The sequence below is a fragment of the Oncorhynchus mykiss genome, chromosome 24 (assembly GCF_057628025.1).
Source record: "Oncorhynchus mykiss isolate SJ-2025 chromosome 24, ASM5762802v1, whole genome shotgun sequence".
Classification (NCBI taxonomy): domain Eukaryota; kingdom Metazoa; phylum Chordata; class Actinopteri; order Salmoniformes; family Salmonidae; genus Oncorhynchus; species Oncorhynchus mykiss.
The window spans coordinates 43,942,501-43,966,983 of NC_143045.1; the positions used below are offsets into that span (position 1 = coordinate 43,942,501).

At 43.9% G+C, this 24,483-nt stretch overlaps 1 protein-coding gene across 2 annotated transcripts in view; it reads left to right on the forward strand.

Annotated features, from left to right (window-relative positions):
* The window catches only part of cdon (cell adhesion associated, oncogene regulated), a 141,306-nt gene that overhangs the window by 102,469 nt on the left and 14,354 nt on the right, over window positions 1-24,483 (forward strand). For both annotated transcript variants that reach the window (XM_036961315.2, XM_036961316.2), the window contains exons 14-17: window positions 6,636-6,758; window positions 7,761-7,952; window positions 11,518-11,795; window positions 12,005-12,084. In XM_036961315.2, coding sequence (XP_036817210.2) covers window positions 6,636-6,758; window positions 7,761-7,952; window positions 11,518-11,795; window positions 12,005-12,084 — 673 coding nt within the window. The remainder of the gene's footprint in view (window positions 1-6,635; window positions 6,759-7,760; window positions 7,953-11,517; window positions 11,796-12,004; window positions 12,085-24,483) is intronic.

Here is a 24,483-nt window from a genome sequence, read left to right on the forward strand (position 1 = left end):
CCCAGTGGAGAGAGGGGAACCGGGCAGGCAGAGACATCAAGGGCGGTTCGTTGCTCCAGAGCCTTTCCGTTCACCTTCCCACTCCTGGGCCAGACTACACTCAATCATATGACCCACTGAAGAGATGAGTCTTCAGTAAAGACTTAAAGGTTGAGACCGAGTTTGCGTCTCTCACATGGGTAGGCAGACCGTTCTATAAAAATTGAGCTCTATAGGAGAAAGCCCTGCCTCCAGCTGTTTTCTTAGAAATTCTAGGGACAATTAGGAGGCCTGCGTCTTGTGACCGTAGCGTACGTGTAGGTATGTACGGCAGGACCAAATCAGAGAGATAGGTAGGAGCAAGCCCATGTAATGCTTTGTAGGTTAGCAGTAAAACCTTGAAATCAGCCCTTGCTTTGACAGGAAGCCAGTGTAGGGAGGCTAGCACTGGAGTAATATGATAAAAAAATGTGGTTCTAGTCAGGATTCTAGCAGCCGTATTTAGCACTAACTGAAGTTTATTTAGTGCTTTATCCGGGTAGCCGGAAAGTAGAGCATTGCAGTAGTCTAACCTAGAAGTAACAAAAGCATGGATTCATTTTTCTGCATCATTTTTGGACAGAAAGTTACGGATTTTTGCAATGTTACGTAGATGGAAAAAAGCTGTCCTTGAAACAGTCTTGATATGTTCGTCAAACGAGAGATCAGGGTCCAGAGTAACGCAGAGGTCCTTCAACAGCTTTTTAAAAAACATTTTAGAGAGGAATGGGAGGTTCGATAGCTTTTTATATTTTCTGGGTCAAGGTCTGGCTTTTTCAAGAGGCTTTATTATGTCACTTTTAGTGAGTTTGGTACACATCAGGAGGATAGAGAGCCGTTTATTATGTTCAACATAGGAGGGCCAAGCACAGGGAGCAGCTCTTTCAGTAGTTTAGTTGGAATAGGGTCCAGTATGCAGCTTGAAGGTCTAGAGGCCATGATTATTTTCATAATTGAGATATAGAAGAGATATAGTACTAAAACACTTGAGCGTCTCTCTTGATCCTAGGTCCTGGCAGAGTTGTGCAGACTCAGGACAACTGAGCTTTGAAGGAATACGCAGATTTAAGGAGGAGTCCGTAATTTGCTTTCTAATGATCATGATCTTTTCCTCAAAGAAGTTCATGAATTTATCACTGCTGACGTGAAAGCCATCCTCACTTGGGGAATGCTGCTTTTTAGTTAGCTTTGCTACAGTATCAAAAATAAATTTTGGATTGTTATTATTCTCCTCAATTAAGTTGTAAAAATAGGATGATCGAGCAGCAGTGGGGGCTCTTCGATACGGCACGGTACTGTCTCTCCAAGCTAGTCGGAAGACTTCCAGTTTGGTGGAGCAGCAGTGAGGGCTCTTCGATACTGTACTGTCTCTCCAAGCTAGTCGGAAGACTTCCAGTTTGGTGGAGCAGCAGTAAGGGCTCTTCGATACTGTACTGTCTCTCCAAGCTAGTCGGAAGACTTCCAGTTTGGTGGAGCAGCACTGAGGGCTCTTCGATACTGTACTGTCTCTCCAAGCTAGTCGGAAGAGTTCCAGTTTGGTGGAGCAGCAGTGGGGGCTCTTCGATACTGTACTGTCTCTCCAAGCTAGTCGGAAGACTTCCAGTTTGGTGGAGCAGCAGTGAGGGCTCTTCAATACTGTACTGTCTCTCCAAGCTAGTCGGAAGACTTCCAGTTTGGTGGAGCAGCAGTGAGGGCTCTTCGATACTGTACTGTCTCTCCAAGCTAGTCGGAAGACTTCCAGTTTGGTGGAGCAGCAGGGAGGGCTCTTCGATACTGTACTGTCTCTCCAAGCTAGTCGGAAGAGTTCCAGTTTGGTGGAGCAGCAGTGAGGGCTCTTCGATACTGTACTGTCTCTCCAAGCTAGTCGGAAGAGTTCCAGTTTGGTGGAGCAGCAGTGAGGGCTCTTCGATACTGTACTGTCTCTCCAAGCTAGTCGGAAGACTTCCAGTTTGGTGGAGCAGCAGTGAGGGCTCTTCGATACTGTACTGTCTCTCCAAGCTAGTCGGAAGACTTCCAGTTTGGTGGAGCAGCAGTGAGGGCTCTTCGATACTGTACTGTCTCTCCAAGCTAGTCGGAAGACTTCCAGTTTGGTGGAGCAGCAGTGAGGGCTCTTCGATACTGTACTGTCTCTCCAAGCTAGTCGGAAGACTTCCATTTTGGTGTAGCAGCATTAAGGGCTCTTCGATATTGTACTGTCTCTCCAAGCTAGTCGGAAGACTTCCAGTTTGGTGTAGCAGCAGTAAGGGCTCTTCGATATTGTACTGTCTCTCCAAGCTAGTCGGAAGACTTCCAGTTTGGTGGAGCAGCAGTGAGGGCTCTTCGATACTGTACTGTCTCTCCAAGCTAGTCGGAAGAGTTCCAGTTTGGTGTAGCAGCAGTAAGGGCTCTTCGATACTGTACTGTCTCTCCAAGCTAGTCGGAAGACTTCCAGTTTGGTGGAGCAGCAGTGAGGGCTCTTCGATACTGTACTGTCTCTCCAAGCTAGTCGGAAGACTTCCAGTTTGGTGGAGCAGCAGCGAGGGCTCTTCGATACTGTACTGTCTCTCCAAGCTAGTCGGAAGACTTCCAGTTTGGTGTAGCAGCAGTGAGGGCTCTTCGATACTGTACTGTCTCTCCAAGCTAGTCGGAAGAGTTCCAGTTTGGTGTAGCAGCAGTGAGGGCTCTTCGATACGGTACTGTCTCTCCAAGCTAGTCGGAAGACTTCCAGTTTGGTGGAGCAGCAGTGAGGGCTCTTCGATACGGCACGGTACTGTCTCTCCAAGCTAGTCGGAAGACTTCCATTACACAGGATTAGCTTCATATACTACACTTGTACACACAGCTAGTTTTAGTAATCCTGTCGTCTAGCACTACACATTCTCAGCATTCAGTTGTAGGCCTCAGTTACTAGAAATGAGAAATGCAACGTAGCATTTCCCTGGAACAGACAGTTGTTCCTTCTCTGATTACAGGGCACTAGGGTGGGGATGGGGATGGAGGGGGGTAACGCTGGAGCAGGGCCAGAACTAACAGTCGGCTGTCATATAAGGAGGTCGTCTGGAGTGAAGCAACTGTCTGCTTCCTCGTGGGACTACTGAGAGAGAAAGCCCTGAACAGAGAGTAACACAGTGGCAGAATACCTGACCTACTGTGACATCCCAAAATTAAGGCTTTGACTGTGTACAGACTCGGTGAGCATAGCCTTGTTATTGAGAAAGGCCGCCGTAGGCAGACCTGGCTCTCAAAGAGAAGACAGGCAGTGTTTAATTGCCATATTGTAATTACTTCGCCACCATGGCCTATTTATTGCCGTAACTCCCTTATCTGACCTAATTTGCACTCACTGTATATAGACTTTTTATTTTCTTTTGTTCTACTGTATTATTGACTGTATGTTTGTTTATTCCATGTGTAACTCTGTGTTGTTGTTTGTGTCGAACTGCTTTGCTTTATCTTGGCCAGGTCACAGTTGTTAATGAGAACGTGTTCATAACTAGCCTACCTGGTTAAATAAAGGTGATCTGGTCTACCTGGTTAAATAAAGGTGATCTGGTCTACCTGGTTAAATAAAGGTGATCTGGTCTACCTGGTTAAATAAAGGTGATCTGGTCTACCTGGTTAAATAAAGGTGATCTGGTCTACCTGGTTAAATAAAGGTGATCTGGTCTACCTGGTTAAATAAAGGTGATCTGGTCTACCTGGTTAAATAAAGGTGATCTGGTCTACCTGGTTAAATAAAGGTGATCTGGCCTACCTGGTTAAATAAAGGTGATCTGGTCTACCTGGTTAAATAAAGGTGATCTGGTCTACCTGGTTAAATAAAGGTGATCTGGTCTACCTGGTTAAATAAAGGTGATCTGGCCTAGCTGGTTAAATAAAGGTGATCTGGTCTACCTGGTTAAATAAAGGTGATTTGGTCTACCTGGTTAAATAAAGGTGATCTGGTCTACCTGGTTAAATAAAGGTGATCTGGTCTACCTGGTTAAATAAAGGTGATCTGGTCTACCTGGTTAAATAAAGGTGATTTGGTCTACCTGGTTAAATAAAGGTGATCTGGCATACCTGGTTAAATAAAGGTGAAATAAAAATAAAAAATGTGCCCGTTGTTGTCTTAGGTTTCTATTTATTTTATTTTAATTTTACCTTTATTTAACTAAGCAAGTCAGTTCAATGACGGCCTACCGGGGAACAGTGGGTTGGTTAACTGACTTGTTCAGGGGCAGAACTACAGATTTGTACCTTGTCAGCTCGGGGATTCAATCTTGCAACTATTTATGTAGTGTTGTGATGTCCCTCATTATGTAGTGTTGTGGTGTCCCTCATTATGTAGTGTAGTGTTGTCCCTCATTATGTAGTGTAGTGTTGTCCCTCATTATGTAGTGTAGTGTTGTCCCTCATTATGTAGTGTTGTGTTGTCCCTCATTATGTAGTGTTGTGTTGTCCCTCATTATGTAGTGTTGTCCCTCATTATGTAGTGTAGTGTTGTCCCTCATTATGTAGTGTAGTGTTGTCCCTCATTATGTAGTGTTGTGTTGTCCCTCATTATGTAGTGTTGTGTTGTCCCTCATTATGTAGTGTTGTCCCTCATTATGTAGTGTTGTGGTGTCCCTCATTATGTAGTGTTGTCCCTCATTATGTAGTGTTGTGGTGTCCCTCATTATGTAGTGTTGTCCCTCATTATGTAGTGTTGTGGTGTCCCTCATTATGTAGTGTTGTGGTGTCCCTCATTATGTAGTGTTGTCCCTCATTATGTAGTGTTGTGTTGTCACTCATTATGTAGTGTTGTGTTGTCACTCATTATGTAGTGTTGTGTTGTCCCTCATTATGTAGTGTTGTCCCTCATTATGTAGTGTTGTGGTGTCCCTCATTATGTAGTGTTGTCCCTCATTATGTAGTGTTGTGGTGTCCCTCATTATGTAGTGTTGTCCCTCATTATGTAGTGTAGTGTTGTCACTCATTATGTAGTGTAGTGTTGTCCCTCATTATGTAGTGTTGTGTTGTCCCTCATTATGTAGTGTTGTGTTGTCCCTCATTATGTAGTGTTGTCCCTCATTATGTAGTGTTGTGTTGTCCCTCATTATGTAGTGTTGTCCCTCATTATGTAGTGTTGTGGTGTCCCTCATTATGTAGTGTTGTCCCTCATTATGTAGTGTTGTCACTCATTATGTAGTGTTGTGGTGTCCCTCATTATGTAGTGTTGTCACTCATTATGTAGTGTTGTGATGTCCTCATTATGTAGTGTTGTGTTGTCCCTCATTATGTAGTGTAGTGTTGTCCCTCATTATGTAGTGTAGTGTTGTCCCTCATTATGTAGTGTAGTGTTGTCCCTCATTATGTAGTGTTGTGTTGTCCCTCATTATGTAGTGTTGTGGTGTCCCTCATTATGTAGTGTAGTGTTGTCCCTCATTATGTAGTGTAGTGTTGTCCCTCATTATGTAGTGTAGTGTTGTCCCTCATTATGTAGTGTTGTCCCTCATTATGTAGTGTTGTGGTGTCCCTCATTATGTAGTGTTGTGTTGTCCCTCATTATGTAGTGTTGTCCCTCATTATGTAGTGTTGTGGTGTCCCTCATTATGTAGTGTTGTCCCTCATTATGTAGTGTTGTCACTCATTATGTAGTGTTGTGGTGTCCCTCATTATGTAGTGTAGTGTTGTCACTCATTATGTAGTGTTGTGATGTCCTCATTATGTAGTGTTGTGATGTCCCTCATGATGTAGTGTTGTCCCTCATTATGTAGTGTTGTGTTGTCCCTCATTATGTAGTGTAGTGTTGTCCCTCATTATGTAGTGTAGTGTTGTCCCTCATTATGTAGTGTTGTGATGTCCTCATTATGTAGTGTTGTGATGTCCCTCATGATGTAGTGTTGTCCCTCATTATGTAGTGTTGTCCCTCATTATGTAGTGTTGTGATGTCCCTCATTATGTAGTGTAGTGTTGTCACTCATTATGTAGTGTAGTGTTGTCTCTCTTGTCATGATGTGTGTTGTGTCCTATAGTTTTTTATTTTGTATTTTTAAACCCCCGTCGACCTCAGGAGGTAGTTGCCTTTTGGTAGGCCGTCATTGTAGATAAGAATTTGTTCTTAACTGTCTTAAAGGGTAAAGAAAAATTTGCTCACTGCCCACAAAATGAGGTGGAAACTGAGCTGCACTTCCTAACCTCCTGTCAAATGTATGACCATATTAGAGAGACATATTTCCCTCAGATTACACAGACCCACAAAGAATTTGAAAACAAACCCAATTTTGATAAACTACCATATCTATTGGGTGAAATACCACAGTGTGCCATCACAGCAGCAAGATTTGTGACCTGTTGCCACGAGAAAAGGGCAACCAGCGAAGAACACACACCATTGTAAATACAACCCATATTTATGTCTCCCCTCTCTCTCTCTCTGCCTCTCTGCCTCTCTCTCTCTCTCGCTCTCGATCTCACTTTCTCTCTCTCTCTATCTCACTTTCTCTCTCTCTCTGTCTCTCTCTCTCTCTCTCTCTCTTGCTCTCTCTCTCTCTCTCTCTCTCTCACTCTCTCTCTTTGTCTCTCTGTCTCTCTCTCTATCCCTGTCTCTCTGTCGCTCTCTCTCTCTCTCTCTCTCTCTCTCTCTCACTTTCTATCTCTCTTTCTTTCTCCCCCAGGTCTGAAACAGTGGCACCTGATAGGTCAGCTCCAGCCAGAGACATCCTATGACATCAAGATGCAGTGTTTCAACGATGGGGGAGAGAGTGAATATAGCAACGTCATGATCTGTGAGACCAAAGGTAGAACTGGACCCCCCCCCCCCCCACACACACACACACACACACAAAATGTGTTTTATAGGACACAATGTAACAATATATAGAACTGTGCTGCTGGGTAAACATACTAGTACAGTTGAGAGAAGACTGCTGGGTAAACATACTAGTACAGTTGAGAGAAGACTGCTGGGTTTCACACTGTTTACTAGTACTAGTTGAGAGAAGACTGCTGGGTTTCACACTGTTTACTAGTACTAGTTGAGAGAAGACTGCTGGGTTTCACACTGTTTACTAGTACTAGTTGAGAGAAGACTGCTGGGTTTCACACTGTTTACTAGTACTAGTTGAGAGAAGACTGCTGGGTTTCACACTGTTTACTAGTACTAGTTGAGAGAAGACTGCTGGGTTTCACACTGTTTACTAGTACTAGTTGAGAGAAGACTGCTGGGTTTCACACTGTTTACTAGTACTAGTTGAGAGAAGACTGCTGGGTTTCACACTGTTTACTAGTACTAGTACTAGTTGAGAGAAGACTGCTGGGTTTCACACTGTTTACTAGTACTAGTTGAGAGAAGACTGCTGGGTTTCACACTGTTTACTAGTACTAGTTGAGAGAAGACTGCTGGGTTTCACACTGTTTACTAGTACTAGTTGAGAGAAGACTGCTGGGTTTCACACTGTTTACTAGTACTAGTTGAGAGAAGACTGCTGGGTATCACACTGTTTACTAGTACTAGTTGAGAGAAGACTGCTGGGTTTCACACTGTTTACTAGTACTAGTTGAGAGAAGACTGCTGGGTTTCACACTGTTTACTAGTACTAGTTGAGAGAAGACTGCTGGGTTTCACACTGTTTACTAGTACTAGTTGAGAGAAGACTGCTGGGTTTCACACTGTTTACTAGTACTAGTACTAGTTGAGAGAAGACTGCTGGGTTTCACACTGTTTACTAGTACTAGTACTAGTTAAGAGAAGACTATTGAGAGAGGGATCCGTACACTAAAGCCTTCTTCCCCCCACACAGCGCGGCAGCCCCCAGGGGTCCCCAGCCAGCACCCCATCACCCCACCCGGACCCTACCCCCCAGACACCCCCACCCCACCCGGGGGCCTGCTGTACCTGATCGTGGGCTGTGTTCTAGGGGTCATGGTCTTCATCCTACTCGTCTTCATCACCATGTGTCTGTGGAGGAACCGTCAGCAGAATACCATGCACAGTGAGAACCCTAACTCCTAGACCCTAACCCCTAGACCCTAACCAATGTACCCTAACCCCTAGACCCTAACCCCTAGACCCTAACCCCTGTACCCTAACCCCTAGACCCTAACTCCTAGACCCTAACCCCTGTACCCTAACCCCTGACCCCTAACCCCTGTACCCTAACCCCTGTACCCTAACCCCTAGACCCTAACTCCTAGACCCTAACCCCTAGACCCTAACCCCTAGACCCTAACCCCTGTACCCTAACCCCTAGACCCTAACCACTGTACCCTAACCCCTAGACCCTAACTCCTAGACCCTAACCCCTAGACCCTAACCCCTGTACCCTAACCCCTGTACCCTAACCCCTAGACCCTAACCCCTAGACCCTAACCGCTGTACCCTAGCCCCTGTACCCTAACCCCTAGACCCTAACCCCTAGACCCTAACCCCTAGACCCTAACCCCTGTACCCTAACCCCTGTACCCTAACCCCTAGACCCTAACTCCTAGACCCTAACCCCTAGACCCTAACCCCTGTACCCTAACACCTGTACCCTAACCCCTGTACCCTAACTCCTAGACCCTAACCCCTGACCCCTAACCCCTGTACCCTAGACCCTAACCCCTGACCCCTAACCCCTGTACCCTAACCCCTGTACCCTAACCCCTGTACCCTAACCCCTAGACCCTAACTCCTAGACCCTAACCCCTAGACCCTAACTCCTAGACCCTAACCCCTAGACCCTAACCCCTGTACCCTAACCCCTGTACCCTAACCCCTGTACCCTAACCCCTAGACCCTAACTCCTAGACCCTAACCCCTAGACCCTAACCCCTGTACCCTAATCCCTAGACCCTAACTCCTAGACCCTAACCCCTAGACCCTAACCCCTAGACCCTAACTCCTAGACCCTAACCCCTAGACCCCAACCCCTAGACCCTAACCCCTAGACCCTAACCCCTGTACCCTAACCCCTGTACCCTAACCCCTGTACCCTAACCCCTAGACCCTAACTCCTAGTCCCTAACCCCTAGACCCTAACCCCTGTACCCTAATCCCTAGACCCTAACTCCTAGACCCTAACCCCTAGACCCTAACCCCTAGACCCTAACTCCTAGACCCTAACCCCTAGACCCCAACCCCTAGACCCTAACCTCTGTACCCTAACCCCAAGACCCCAACCCCTAGACCCTAACCCCTAGACCCTAACCCCTGTACCCTAACCCCTAGACCCTAACCCCTAGACCTTAACCTCTGTACCCTAACCCCTGCACCCTAACCCCCAAACCCTATTCCCTGTACCTTAACCCCTAGACCCTAACCCCTGTACCCTAACCCCTAGACCCTAACCTCTGTACCCTTACCCCAAGACCCCAACCCCTAGACCCTAACCCCTAGACCCTAACCCCTGTACCCTAACCCCTAGACCCTAACCCCTAGACCTTAACCTCTGTACCCTAACCCCTGTACCCTAACCCCTAGACCCTAACCCCTAGACCTTAACCTCTGTACCCTAACCCCTGTACCCTAACCCCTGCACCCTAACCCCCAAACCCTATTCCCTGTACCCTAACCCCTAGACCCTAACCACTGTACCCTAACCCCTAGACCCTAACCTCTGTACCCTAACCCCAAGACCCCAACCCCTAGACCCTAACCCCTAGACCCTAACCCCTGTACCCTAACCCCTAGACCCTAACCCCTAGACCTTGACCTCTGTACCCTAACCCCTTTACCCTAACCCCTAGACCCTAACCTCTGTACCCTAACCCCAAGACCCCAACCCCTAGACCCTAACCCCTAGACCCTAACCTCTGTACCCTAACCCCTGTACCCTAACCCCTGTACCCTAACTCCTGTACCCTAACCCCTCGACCCTAAGCCCTGTTCCCTACCCCTAGACCCTAACACCTGTACCCTAACTCCTGTACCCTAACCCCTCTTCCCTAAGCCCTGTAGCCTAACCCCTGACCATAGACAGAACCCTACATCCTAATGTTTCTGTATATCAAAACACTACTTTATTTTCTGGGAATGTTTCTGGTTTACTGGGAGACGGACAGACAGACAGACAGACAGACAGACAGACAGACAGACAGACAGACAGACAGACAGGCAGACAGACAGTAAGGACAGTAAGGACAGTAAGGACAGACAGACAGACAGACAGACAGACAGACAGACAGACAGACAGACAGTAAGGACAGACAGAGAGACAGACAGAGAGACAGACAGACAGGCAGACAGACAGGCAGACAGACAGACAGACAGCCAGTAAGGAAAGACAGTAAGGACAGACAGTAAGGACAGACAGACAGACAGACAGACAGACAGACAGACAGACAGACAGACAGACAGACAGACAGACAGACAGACAGGCAGGCAGGCAGGCAGACAGACAGACAGACAGACAGACAGTAAGGACAGTAAGGACAGACAGTAAGGACAGACAGACAGACAGACAGACAGACAGACAGACAGACAGACAGACAGGCAGGCAGGCAGGCAGACAGACAGACAGACAGACAGACAGACAGACAGACAGACAGACAGACAGTAAGGACAGACAGTAAGGACAGACAGTAAGGACATACAGACAGACAGTAAGGACAGACAGGCATTAAGGACAGACAGACAGACAGTAAGGACAGACAGACAGACAGACAGACAGTAAGGACAGACAGTAAGGACAGACAGTAAGGACAGACAGACAGACAGTAAGGACAGACAGGCAGTAAGGACAGACAGACAGACAGACAGTAAGGACAGACAGACAGACAGACAGACAGACAGACAGACAGACAGACAGACAGACAGTAAGGACAGACAGTAAGGACAGACAGTAAGGACAGACAGACAGACAGTAAGGACAGACAGGCAGTAAGGACAGACAGGCAGACAGACAGACAGACAGACAGGCAGACAGACAGACAGACAGACAGACAGGCAGACAGTAAGGACAGACAGACAGACAGTAAGGACAGACAGACAGACAGTAAGGACGGCGGAATAGAAACAACACCGTGTGTAAGAGTTTCATTTGAACAATAGTTGAACATCTCCAAGGCTCACACCAACCCAGAGATGTGCCTGTAGATGTCAGAGTAACTGACCACACAGTTTCCATATGGTCTTATTAACATTGGCAACCCAAGAGACTGGCAGGACAACAACCATATGGCCAGGGGTGAAATTGAGGTTAAACTCATTGATGTATTAAATTACTATTGGTGGTCATTCACTGCTAGTGCCACTCCTCCATATGTCAGTAATATTATTACCACAGGCTGGCCAAGATGGTGGCAGCTTCTGGCAGCTAGTAGGAGCTGTTGGCTCGGGTGACTTTTTCTAACTGTCTTCTCCCTTTCATTCGCTCTTTGTCTGTGTCTGCTCTCTCCCTCCCTCACCTCTCTCTCTCCCTCCCTCACCTCTCTCTCTCCCTCCCTCCCTCCCGCCCTCTCACTCTCACTCTCACTCCCACTCTCTCTCTCTCTCTCTCTCTCTCTCTCTCTCTCTCTCTCTCTCTCTCTCTCTCTCTCTCTCTCTCTCTCTCTCCCTCCCTCCCTCCCTCCCTCCAGAGTACGACCCCCCAGGCTACCTCTACCAGCCTGCGGAGATGAACGGCCATGTTCTAGAGTACCCCACCCTGCCTGGTAGCAGCCGGATCAACGGTGGGGTCCACGGGGGCTACGGGCACAGCGGTCTACCCCAGGGCTGCCACCACCTGCACCACAAGCTGCCTAACGGCCTAGCGCTGCGTAATGGGTCTGCTGGGTACCCATCACACAGCCACGATGCCTCCTTACCACACAGCACCATGGAGTATGAGCACTCTGTCCCTCACCACCACCACAATGTGAGTTAGCATGCAGACGGACGGACGGACAGGCAGACAGACAGACAGACAGACAGACAGACAGACAGACAGACAGACAGACAGACAGACAGACAGACAGACAGACAGACAGACAGACAGACAGACAGACAGACAGACAGACTGACAGACAGACAGGTCCATATTGAGACCGGTTAGAACATTGTCTCTCTTGTCTCTGTGTGTTCCAGGGTGAAGGTGTGTACACAGCCCTGCCCCAGACTGACCCGTCTGACTGTATGAGTTGCCAGAACTTCTGCAACAACAACAGGTAATGAGTGAACCAAGCAGAGCTTCTCAGGTTATTATTTGTTTAGCTGGTACTTCAGTCTTTTACATATTCACACTCCCCATACAGTACACCTCCTCTCCTCTCCCATTCCCTCCCTCCCTCCTTCTCCTCTCCTCTCCTCTCCCATTCCCTCCCTCCTTCTCCTCTCCTCTCCTCTCCCATTCCCTCCCTCCCTCCCTCCTTCTCCTCTCCTCTCCCAATCCCTCCCTCCTTCTCCTCCCCTGCCCTCTCCCATTCCCTCCCTCCCTCCTTCTCCTCCCCTCGCTCTCCCACATGGTAAAACGTTTGGACATACCTACTCATTCAAGGGTTTTCTTTATTTTTACTATTTTCACTATTTTCACTCCCACACCTCCTCCTCCCACACCTCCTCCTCCATGCTTCATGGACCACACATGCAGAGATCATCCGTTCATCTACTCTGCATCTCACAAAGACACAGTGGTTGGAAACAAAAATCTCAAATTTGGACTCATCAGACCAAAGGACAGATTTCCACCGGTCTAATGTCCATTGCTTGTGTTTCTTTGCAGCAATTCGACCATGAAGGTCTGATTCACCCAGTCTCCTCTGAACAGTAGATGTTGAGATGTGTCTGTTACATGAACTCTGTGAAGCATTTATTTGGGCTGCAATTTTTGAGGCTGGTAACTCTAATGAACTTATCCTCTGCAGCAGAGGTAACCCTGGGTCTTCCTGTCCTGTGGCGGTCCTCATGAGAGCCAGTTTATACTTCTTCCCATTGGACAAAGAAAACTCAAAAAGGATGATAATATTAATTTACAATAATTTTTATCCAAATGTTAAAAGTGTCCAAACAGATCCTCAAGGTAGATTAATGACTTTAAATGTGTTATTGGATCATGAACAGATTTGACTTATTAACCTGTACGGACCAAATTATGATGATCCAAGCTTCTTTGAGAATATATAAAGTATAATAACTTGGATATTTGGAGGTTTAATATCCTGACCTAGTGAGATATACATGGAGGAGGTTTAATATCCTGACCTAGTGAGATATACATGGAGGTTTAATATCCTGACCTAGTGAGATATACATGGAGGTTTAATATCCTGACCTAGTGAGATATACATGGAGGTTTAATATCCTGACCTAGTGAGATATACATGGAGGAAGTTTAATATCCTGATCTAGTGAGATATACACGGAGGTTTAATATCCTGACCTAGTGAGATATACATGGAGGAGGTTTAATATCCTGACCTAGTGAGATATACACGGAGGTTTAATATCCTGACCTAGTGAGATATACATGGAGGAGGTTTAATATCCTGACCTAGTGAGATATACATGGAGGTTTAATATCCTGACCTAGTGAGATATACATGGAGGAGGTTTAATATCCTGACCTAGTGAGACATACATGGAGGAGGTTTAATATTCTGACCTAGTGAGATATACACGGAGGTTTAATATCCTGACCTAGTGAGATATACATGGAGGTTTAATATCCTGACCTAGTGAGATATACATGGAGGAGGTTTAATACCCTGACCTAGTGAGATATACATGGAGGAGGTTTAATACCCTGACCTAGTGAGATATACATGGAGGTTTAATATCCTGACCTAGTGAGATATACATGGAGGTTTAATATCCTGACCTAGTGAGATATACATAGAGGAGGTTTAATATCCTGACCTAGTGAGATATACATGGAGGAGGTTTAATATCCTGACCTAGTGAGATATACATGGAGGTTTAATATCCTGACCTACTGAGATATACATGGAGGTTTAATATCCTGACCTAGTGAGATATACATGGAGGAGGTTTAATATCCTGACCTAGTGAGATATACACGGAGGTTTAATATCCTGACCTAGTGAGATATACATGGAGGTTTAATATCCTGACCTAGTGAGATATACATGGAGGAGGTTTAATATCCTGACCTAGTGAGATATACATGGAGGAGGTTTAGTATCCTGACCTAGTGAGATATACATGGAGGAGGTTTAATATCCTGACCTAGTGAGATATACATGGAGGTTTAATATCCTGACCTAGTGAGATATACATGGAGGTTTAATATCCTGACCTAGTGAGATATACATGGAGGAGGTTTAATATCCTGACCTAGTGAGATATACATGGAGGTTTAATATCCTGACCTAGTGAGATATACATGGAGGTTTAATATCCTGACCTAGTGAGATATACATGGAGGTTTAATATCCTGACCTAGTGAGATATACATGGAGGTTTAATACCCTGACCTAGTGAGATATACATGGAGGTTTAATATCCTGACCTAGTGAGATATACATGGAGGTTTAATATCCTGACCTAGTGAGATATACATGGAGGTTTAATATCCTGACCTAGTGAGATATACATGGTGGTTTAATATCCTGACCTAGTGAGATATACATGGAGGAGGTTTAATACCCTGACCTAGTGAGATATACATGGAGGAGGTTTAATATCCTGACCTAGTGAGATATACATGGAGGTTTAATATCCTGACCTAGTGAGATATACATGGAGGTTTAATATCCTGACCTAGTGAGATATACATGGAGGAGGTTTAATATCCTGACCTAGTGAGATATACATGGAGGAGGTTTAATATCCTGACCTAGTGAGATATACATGGAGGTTTAATATCCTGACCTAGTGAGATATACATGGAGGCTTAATATCCTGACCTAGTGAGATATACATGGAGGAGGTTTAATATCCTGACCTAGTGAGATATACATGGAGGAGGTTTAATATCCTGACCTAGTGAGATATACATGGAGGAGGTTTAATATCCTGACCTAGTGAGATATACATGGAGGAGGTTTAATATCCTGACCTAGTGAGATATACATGGAGGTTTAATATCCTGACCTAGTGAGATATACATGGAGGTTTAATATCCTGACCTAGTGAGATATACATGGAGGAGGTTTAATATCCTGACCTAGTGAGATATACATGGAGGTTTAATATCCTGACCTAGTGAGATATACATGGAGGTTTAATACCCTGACCTAGTGAGATATACATGGAGGTTTAATATCCTGACCTAGTGAGATATACATGGAGGTTTAATATCCTGACCTAGTGAGATATACATGGAGGAGGTTTAATATCCTGACCTAGTGAGATATACATGGAGGTTTAATATCCTGACCTAGTGAGATATACATGGAGGTTTAATATCCTGACCTAGTGAGATAGACATGGAGGAGGTTTAATATCCTGACCTAGTGAGATATACATGGTTCTGGGACACTGTGAAGTCCATGGAGAACAAGAGCACCTCCTCCCAGCTGCCCACTGCACTGAGGCTAGGTAACACGGTCACCACCGATAAATCCATGATTATCGAAAACTTCAACAAGCATTTCTCAACGGCTGGCCATGCCTTCCGCCTGGCTACTCCAACCTCGTCCAACAGCTCCCCCCCCCCCCCCGCAGCTACTCGCCCAAGCCTCTCCAGGTTCTCCTTTACCCAAATCCAGATAGCAGATGTTCTGAAAGAGCTGCAAAACCTGGACCCGTACAAATCAGCTGGGCTTGACAATCTGGACCCTCTATTCCTGAAACTATCCGCCGCCATTGTCGCAACCCCTATCACCAGCCTGTTCAACCTCTCTTTCATATCGTCTGAGATCCCCAAGGATTGGAAAGCTGCCGCAGTCATCCCCCTCTTCAAAGGGGGCGACACCCTGGACCCAAACTGTTACAGACCAATATCCATCCTGCCCTGCCTATCTAAGGTCTTCGAAAGCCAAGTCAACAAACAGATCACTGACCATCTTGAATCCCACCGTACCTTCTCCGCTGTGCAATCTGGTTTCCGAGCCGGTCACGGGTGTACCTCAGCCACGCTCAAGGTACTAAACGATATCATAACCGCCATCGATAAAAGACAGTACTGTGCAGCCGTCTTCATAGACCTTGCCAAGGCTTTCGACTCTGTCAATCACCGTATTCTTATCGGCAGACTCAGTAGCCTCGGTTTTTCGGATGACTGCCTTGCCTGGTTCACCAATTACTTTGCAGACAGAGTTCAGTGTGTCAAATCGGAGGGCATGCTGTCCGGTCCTCTGGCAGTCTCTATGGGGGTGCCACAGGGTTCAATTCTCGGGCCGACTCTTTTCTCTGTATATATCAATGATGTTTCTCATGCTGCGGGCGATTCCCTGATCCACCTCTACGCAGACGACACCATTCTATATACTTCCGGCCCGTCCTTGGACACTGTGCTATCTAACCTCCAAACAAGCTTCAATGCCATACAGCACTCCTTCCGTGGCCTCCAACTGCTCTTAAACGCTAGTAAAACCAAATGCATGCTTTTCAACCGTTCGCTGCCTGCACCCGCACGCCTGACCAGCATCACCACCCTGGATGGTTCCGACCTTGAATATGTGGACATCTATAAGTACCTAGGTGTCTGGCTAGACTCTAAACTCTCCTTCCAGACCCATATCAAACATCTCCAATCGAAAATCAAATCAAGAGTCGGCTTTCTATTCCGCAACAAAGCCTCCTTCACTCACGCCGCCAAACTCACCCTAGTAAAACTGACTATCCTACCGATCCTCGACTTCGGCGATGTCATCTACAAAATTGCTTCCAACACTCTACTCAGCAAACTGGATGCAGTTTATCACAGTGCCATCCGTTTTGTCACTAAAGCACCTTATACCACCCACCACTGCGACTTGTATACTCTAGTCGGCTGGCCCTCGCTACATATTCGTCGCCAGACCCACTGGCTCCAGGTCATCTACAAGTCCATGCTAGGTAAAGCTCCGCCTTATCTCAGTTCACTGGTTACGATGGCAACACCCATCCGTAGCACGCGCTCCAGCAGGTGTATCTCACTGATCATCCCTAAAGCCAACACCTCATTTGGCCGCCTTTCGTTCCAGTTCTCTGCTGCCTGTGATTGGAACGAATTGCAAAAATCGCTGAAGTTGGAGACTTTTATCTCCCTCACCAACTTCAAACATCTGCTATCTGAGCAGCTAACCGATCGCTGCAGCTGTACATAGTCTATTGGTAAATAGCCCACCCATTTTCACCTACCTCATCCCCATACTGTTTTTATTTATTTATTTTTCTGCTCTTTTGCACACCAATATCTCTATCTCTACCTTTACATAACCATCTGATCATTTATCACGCCAGTGTTAATCTGCATAATTGTAATTATTTGCCTACCTTCTCATGCCTTTTGCACACAATGTATATATAGACTCCCCTTTTTTCTACTGTGTTATTGACTTGTTAATTGTTTACTCCATGTGTAACTCTGTGTTGTCTGTTCACACTGCTATGCCTTATCTTGGCCAGGTCGCAGTTGCAAATGAGAACTTGTTCTCAACTAGCCTACCTGGTTAAATAAAGGTGAAATAAAAAAAATAAAAAATAAATATACATGGAGGTTTAATATCCTGACCTAGTGAGATATACATGGAGGAGGTTTAATATCCTGACCTAGTGAGATATACATGGAGGAGGTTTAATATCCTGACCTAGTGAGATATACATGGAGGCTTAATATCCTGACCTAGTGAGATATACATGGAGGCTTAATATCCTGACCTAGTGAGATATACATGGAGGAGGCTTAATATCCTGACCTAGTGAGATAGACATGGAGGCTTAATATCCTGACCTAGTGAGATAGACATGGAGGCTTAATATCCTGACCTAGTGAGATATACATGGAGGCTTAATATCCTGACCTAGTGAGATATACATGGAGGCTTAATATCCTGACCTAGTGAGATATACATGGAGGAGGTTTAATATCCTGACCTAGTGAGATATACATGGAGGCTTAATATCCTGACCTAGTGAGATATACATGGAGGCTTAATATCCTGACCTAGTGAGATATACATGGAGGAGGTTTAATATCCTGACCTAGTGAGATATACATGGAGGAGGTTTAATATCCTGACCTAGTGAGATATACATGGAGGAGGTTTAATATCCTGACCTAGTGAGATATACATGGAGGTTTAATATCCTGACCTAGTGAGATATACATGGAGGTTTAATATCCTGACCTAGTGAGATATACATGGAGGAAGTTTAATATCCTGACCTAGTGAGATATACATGGAGGTTTAATATCCTGACCTAGTGAGATATACATGGAGGAGGTTTAATATCCTGACCTAGTGAGATATACATGGAGGTTTAATATCCTGACCTAGTGAGATATACATGGAGGTTTAATATCCTGACCTAGTGAGATATACATGGAGGAGGTTTAATATCCTGACCTAGTGAGGTATACATGGAGGAGGTTTAATATCCTGACCTAGTGAGATATACATGGAGGTTTAATATCCTGACCTAGTGAGATATACATGGAGGAGGTTTAATATCCTGACCTAGTGAGATATACATGGAGGTTTAATATCCTGACCTAGTGAGATATACATGGAGGTTTAATATCCTGACCTAGTGAGATATACATGGCGGAGGTTTAATATCCTGACCTAGTGAGATATACATGGAGGTTTAATATCCTGACCTAGTGAGATATACATGGAGGTTTAATATCCTGACCTAGTGAGATATACATGGAGGTTTAATATCCTGACCTAGTGAGATATACATGGCGGAGGTTTAATATCCTGACCTAGTGAGATATACATGGAGGTTTAATATCCTGACCTAGTGAGATATACATGGAGGAGGTTTAATATCCTGACCTAGTGAGATATACATGGAGGAGGTTTAATATCCTGACCTAGTGAGATATACATGGAGGTTTAATATCCTGACCTAGTGAGATATACATGGAGGAGGTTTAATATCCTGACCAATTGAGATATACATGGAGGTTTAATATCCTGACCTAGTGAGATATACATGGAGGAGGTTTAATATCCTGACCTAGTGAGATATACATGGAGGAGGTTTAATATCCTGACCTAGTGAGATATACATGGAGGAGGTTTAATATCCTGACCTAGTGAGATATACATGGAGGAGGTTTAATATCCTGACCTAGTGAGATATACATGGAGGAGGTTTAATATCCTGACCTAGTGAGATATACATGGAGGTTTAATATCCTGACCTAGTGAGATATACATGGAGGTTTAATATCCTGACCTAGTGAGATATACATGGAGGTTTAATATCCTGACCTAGTGAGATATACATGGAGGAAGTTTAATATCCTGATCTAGTGAGATATACATGGAGGTTTAATATCCTGACCTAGTGAGATATACATGGAGGACGTTTAATATCCTGACCTAGTGAGATATACATGGAGGTTTAATATCCTGACCTAGTGAGATATAGATGGAGGTTTAATATCCTGACCTAGTGAGATATACATGGAGGAGGTTTAATATCCTGACCTAGTGAGGTATACATGGAGGAGGTTTAATATCCTGACCTAGTGAGATATACATGGAGGTTTAATATCCTGACCTAGTGAGATATACATGGAGGAGGTTTAATATCCTGACCTAGTGAGATATACATGGAGGAGGTTTAATATCCTGACCTAGTGAGATATACATGGAGGTTTAATATCCTGACCTAGTGAGATATACATGGCGGAGGTTTAATATCCTGACCTAGTGAGATATACATGGAGGTTTAATATCCTGACCTAGTGAGATATACATGGAGGAGGTTTAATATCCTGACCTAGTGAGATATACATGGAGGAGGTTTAATATCCTGACCTAGTGAGATATACATGGAGGTTTAATATCCTGACCTAGTGAGATATACATGGAGGAGGTTTAATATCCTGACCAATTGAGATATACATGGAGGTTTAATATCCTGACCTAGTGAGATATACATGGAGGAGGTTTAATATCCTGACCTAGTGAGATATACATGGAGGAGGTTTAATATCCTGACCTAGTGAGATATACATGGAGGAGGTTTAATATCCTGACCTAGTGAGATATACATGGAGGTTTAATATCCTGACCTAGTGAGATATACATGGAGGTTTAATATCCTGACCTAGTGAGATATACATGGAGGTTTAATATCCTGACCTAGTGAGATATACATGGAGGAGGTTTAATATCCTGACCTAGTGAGATATACATGGAGGTTTAATATCCTGACCTAGTGAGATATACATGGAGGTTTAATATCCTGACCTAGTGAGATATACATGGAGGTTTAATATCCTGACCTAGTGAGATATACATGGAGGTTTAATATCCTGACCTAGTGAGATATACATGGAGGAGGTTTAATATCCTGACCTAGTGAGGTATACATGGAGGAGGTTTAATATCCTGACCTAGTGAGATATACATGGAGGTTTAATATCCTGACCTAGTGAGATATACATGGAGGAGGTTTAATATCCTGACCTAGTGAGATATACATGGAGGAGGTTTAATATCCTGACCTAGTGAGATATACATGGAGGTTTAATATCCTGACCTAGTGAGATATACATGGAGGAGGTTTAATATCCTGACCTAGTGAGATATACATGGAGGAGGTTTAATATCCTGACCTAGTGAGATATACATGGAGGTTTAATATCCTGACCTAGTGAGATATACATGGAGGAGGTTTAATATCCTGACCAATTGAGATATACATGGAGGTTTAATATCCTGACCTAGTGAGATATACATGGAGGAGGTTTAATATCCTGACCTAGTGAGATATACATGGAGGAGGTTTAATATCCTGACCTAGTGAGATATACATGGAGGTTTAATATCCTGACCTAGTGAGATATACATGGAGGAGGTTTAATATCCTGACCAATTGAGATATACATGGAGGTTTAATATCCTGACCTAGTGAGATATACATGGAGGAGGTTTAATATCCTGACCTAGTGAGATATACATGGAGGAGGTTTAATATCCTGACCTAGTGAGATATACATGGAGGAGGTTTAATATCCTGACCTAGTGAGATATACATGGAGGTTTAATATCCTGACCTAGTGAGATATACATGGAGGAGGTTTAATATCCTGACCTAGTGAGATATACATGGAGGTTTAATATCCTGACCTAGTGAGGTATACATGGAGGAGGTTTAATATCCTGACCTAGTGAGATATACATGGAGGTTTAATATCCTGACCTAGTGAGATATACATGGAGGTTTAATATCCTGACCTAGTGAGATATACATGGAGGTTTAATATCCTGACCTAGTGAGATATACATGGAGGTTTAATATCCTGACCTAGTGAGATATACATGGAGGAGGTTTAATATCCTGACCTAGTGAGGTATACATGGAGGAGGTTTAATATCCTGACCTAGTGAGATATACATGGAGGTTTAATATCCTGACCTAGTGAGATATACATGGAGGAGGTTTAATATCCTGACCTAGTGAGATATACATGGAGGTTTAATATCCTGACCTAGTGAGATATACATGGAGGAGGTTTAATATCCTGACCTAGTGAGATATACATGGAGGTTTAATATCCTGACCTAGTGAGATATACATGGTGGAGGTTTAATATCCTGACCTAGTGAGATATACATGGAGGTTTAATATCCTGACCTAGTGAGATATACATGGAGGAGGTTTAATATCCTGACCTAGTGAGATATACATGGTGGAGGTTTAATATCCTGACCTAGTGAGATATACATGGAGGAGGTTTAATATCCTGACCTAGTGAGATATACATGGAGGAGGTTTAATATCCTGACCTAGTGAGATATACATGGAGGTTTAATACCCTGATGTAGTGAGATATACATGGAGGAGGTTTAATATCCTGACCTAGTGAGATATACATGGAGGAGGTTTAATATCCTGACCTAGTGAGATATACATGGAGGTTTAATACCCTGACGTAGTGAGATATACATGGAGGTTTAATATCCTGACCTAGTGAGATATACATGGAGGTTTAATATCCTGACCTAGTGAGATATACATGGAGGAGGTTTAATATCCTGACCTAGTGAGATATACATGGAGGTTTAATATCCTGACCTAGTGAGGTATACATGGAGGAGGTTTAATATCCTGACCTAGTGAGATATACATGGAGGTTTAATATCCTGACCTAGTGAGATATACATGGAGGTTTAATATCCTGACCTAGTGAGATATACATGGAGGTTTAATATCCTGACCTAGTGAGATATACATGGAGGTTTAATATCCTGACCTAGTGAGGTATACATGGAGGAGGTTTCATATCCTGACCTAGTGAGATATACATGGTGGAGGTTTAATATCCTGACCTAGTGAGATATACATGGAGGTTTAATATCCTGACCTAGTGAGATATACATGGAGGTTTAATATCCTGACCTAGTGAGATATACATGGAGGAGGTTTAATATCCTGACCTAGTGAGATATACATGGTGGAGGTTTAATATCCTGACCTAGTGAGATATACATGGAGGAGGTTTAATATCCTGACCTAGTGAGATATACATGGAGGTTTAATATCCTGACCTAGTGAGATATACATGGAGGTTTAATATCCTGACCTAGTGAGATATACATGGAGGTTTAATATCCTGACCTAGTGAGATATACATGGAGGAGGTTTAATATCCTGACCTAGTGAGATATACATGGAGGTTTAATATCCAGACGTAGTGAGATATACATGGAGGTTTAATACCCTGACCTGGTGAGATATACATGGAGGAGGTTTAATATCCTGACCTAGTGAGATATACATGGAGGTTTAATATCCTGACCTAGTGAGATATACATGGAGGTTTAATATCCTGACCTAGTGAGGTATACATGGAGGAGGTTTAATATCCTGACCTAGTGAGATATACATGGTGGAGGTTTAATATCCTGACCTAGTGAGATATACATGGAGGTTTAATATCCTGACCTAGTGAGATATACATGGAGGTTTAATATCCTGACCTAGTGAGATATACATGGAGGAGGTTTAATATCCTGACCTAGTGAGATATACATGGTGGAGGTTTAATATCCTGACCTAGTGAGATATACATGGAGGAGGTTTAATATCCTGACCTAGTGAGATATACATGGAGGTTTAATACCCTGACGTAGTGAGATATACATGGAGGTTTAATATCCTGACCTAGTGAGATATACATGGAGGTTTAATATCCTGACCTAGTGAGATATACATGGAGGTTTAATATCCTGACCTAGTGAGATATACATGGAGGTTTAATATCCTGACCTAGTGAGATATACATGGAGGTTTAATATCCTGACCTAGTGAGATATACATAGAGGTTTAATATCCTGACCTAGTGAGGTATACATGGAGGAGGTTTAATATCCTGACCTAGTGAGATATACATGGAGGTTTAATATCCTGACCTAGTGAGATATACATGGAGGAGATTTAATATCCTGACCTAGTGAGATATACATGGAGGAGGTTTAATATCCTGACCTAGTGAGATATACATGGAGGAAGTTTAATATCCTGACCTAGTGAGATATACATGGAGGTTTAATATCCTGACCTAGTGAGATATACATGGAGGAGGTTTAATATCCTGACCTAGTGAGATATACATGGAGGTTTAATATGCTGACCTAGTGAGATATACATGGAGGTTTAATATCCTGACCTAGTGAGATATACATGGAGGTTTAATATCCTGACCTAGTGAGATATACATGGAGTAGGTTTAATATCGTGACCTAGTGAGATATACATGGAGGTTTAATATCCTGACGTAGTGAGATATACATGGTGGTTTAATACCCTGACGTAGTGAGATATACATGGAGGAGGTTTAATACCCTGACGTAGTGAGGTATACATGGAGGAGGTTTAATATCCTGACCTAGTGAGATATACATAGAGGAGGTTTAATATCCTGACCTAGTGAGATATACATGGTGGAGGTTAGAAAAAATAGATCAGATCTTGCTACCATGGAAAGAAAAATACCTGTCAATTTGTGGAGAAATCACCCTGATTAACTCTTTAGTCATATCCCATTTCACCCTGATTAACTCTTTAGTCATATTCCAGTTCACCCTGATTAACTCTTTAGTCATATCCCAGTTCACCCTGATTAACTCTTTAGTCATATCCCAGTTTACCCTGATTAACTCTTTAGTCATATCCCAGTTCACCCTGATTAACTCTTTAGTCATATCCCAGTTTACCTTGATTAACTCTTTAGTCATATCCCAGTTTACCCTGATTAACTCTTTAGTCATATCCCAGTTTACCCTGATTAACTCTTTAGTCATATCCCAGTTTACCCTGATTAACTCTTTAGTCATATCCCAGTTCACCCTGATTAACTCTTTAGTCATATCCCAGTTTACCCTGATTAACTCTTTAGTCATATCCCAGTTTACCCTGATTAACTCTTTAGTCATATCCCAGTTTACCCTGATTAACTCTTTAGTCATATCCCAGTTTACCCTGATTAACTCTTT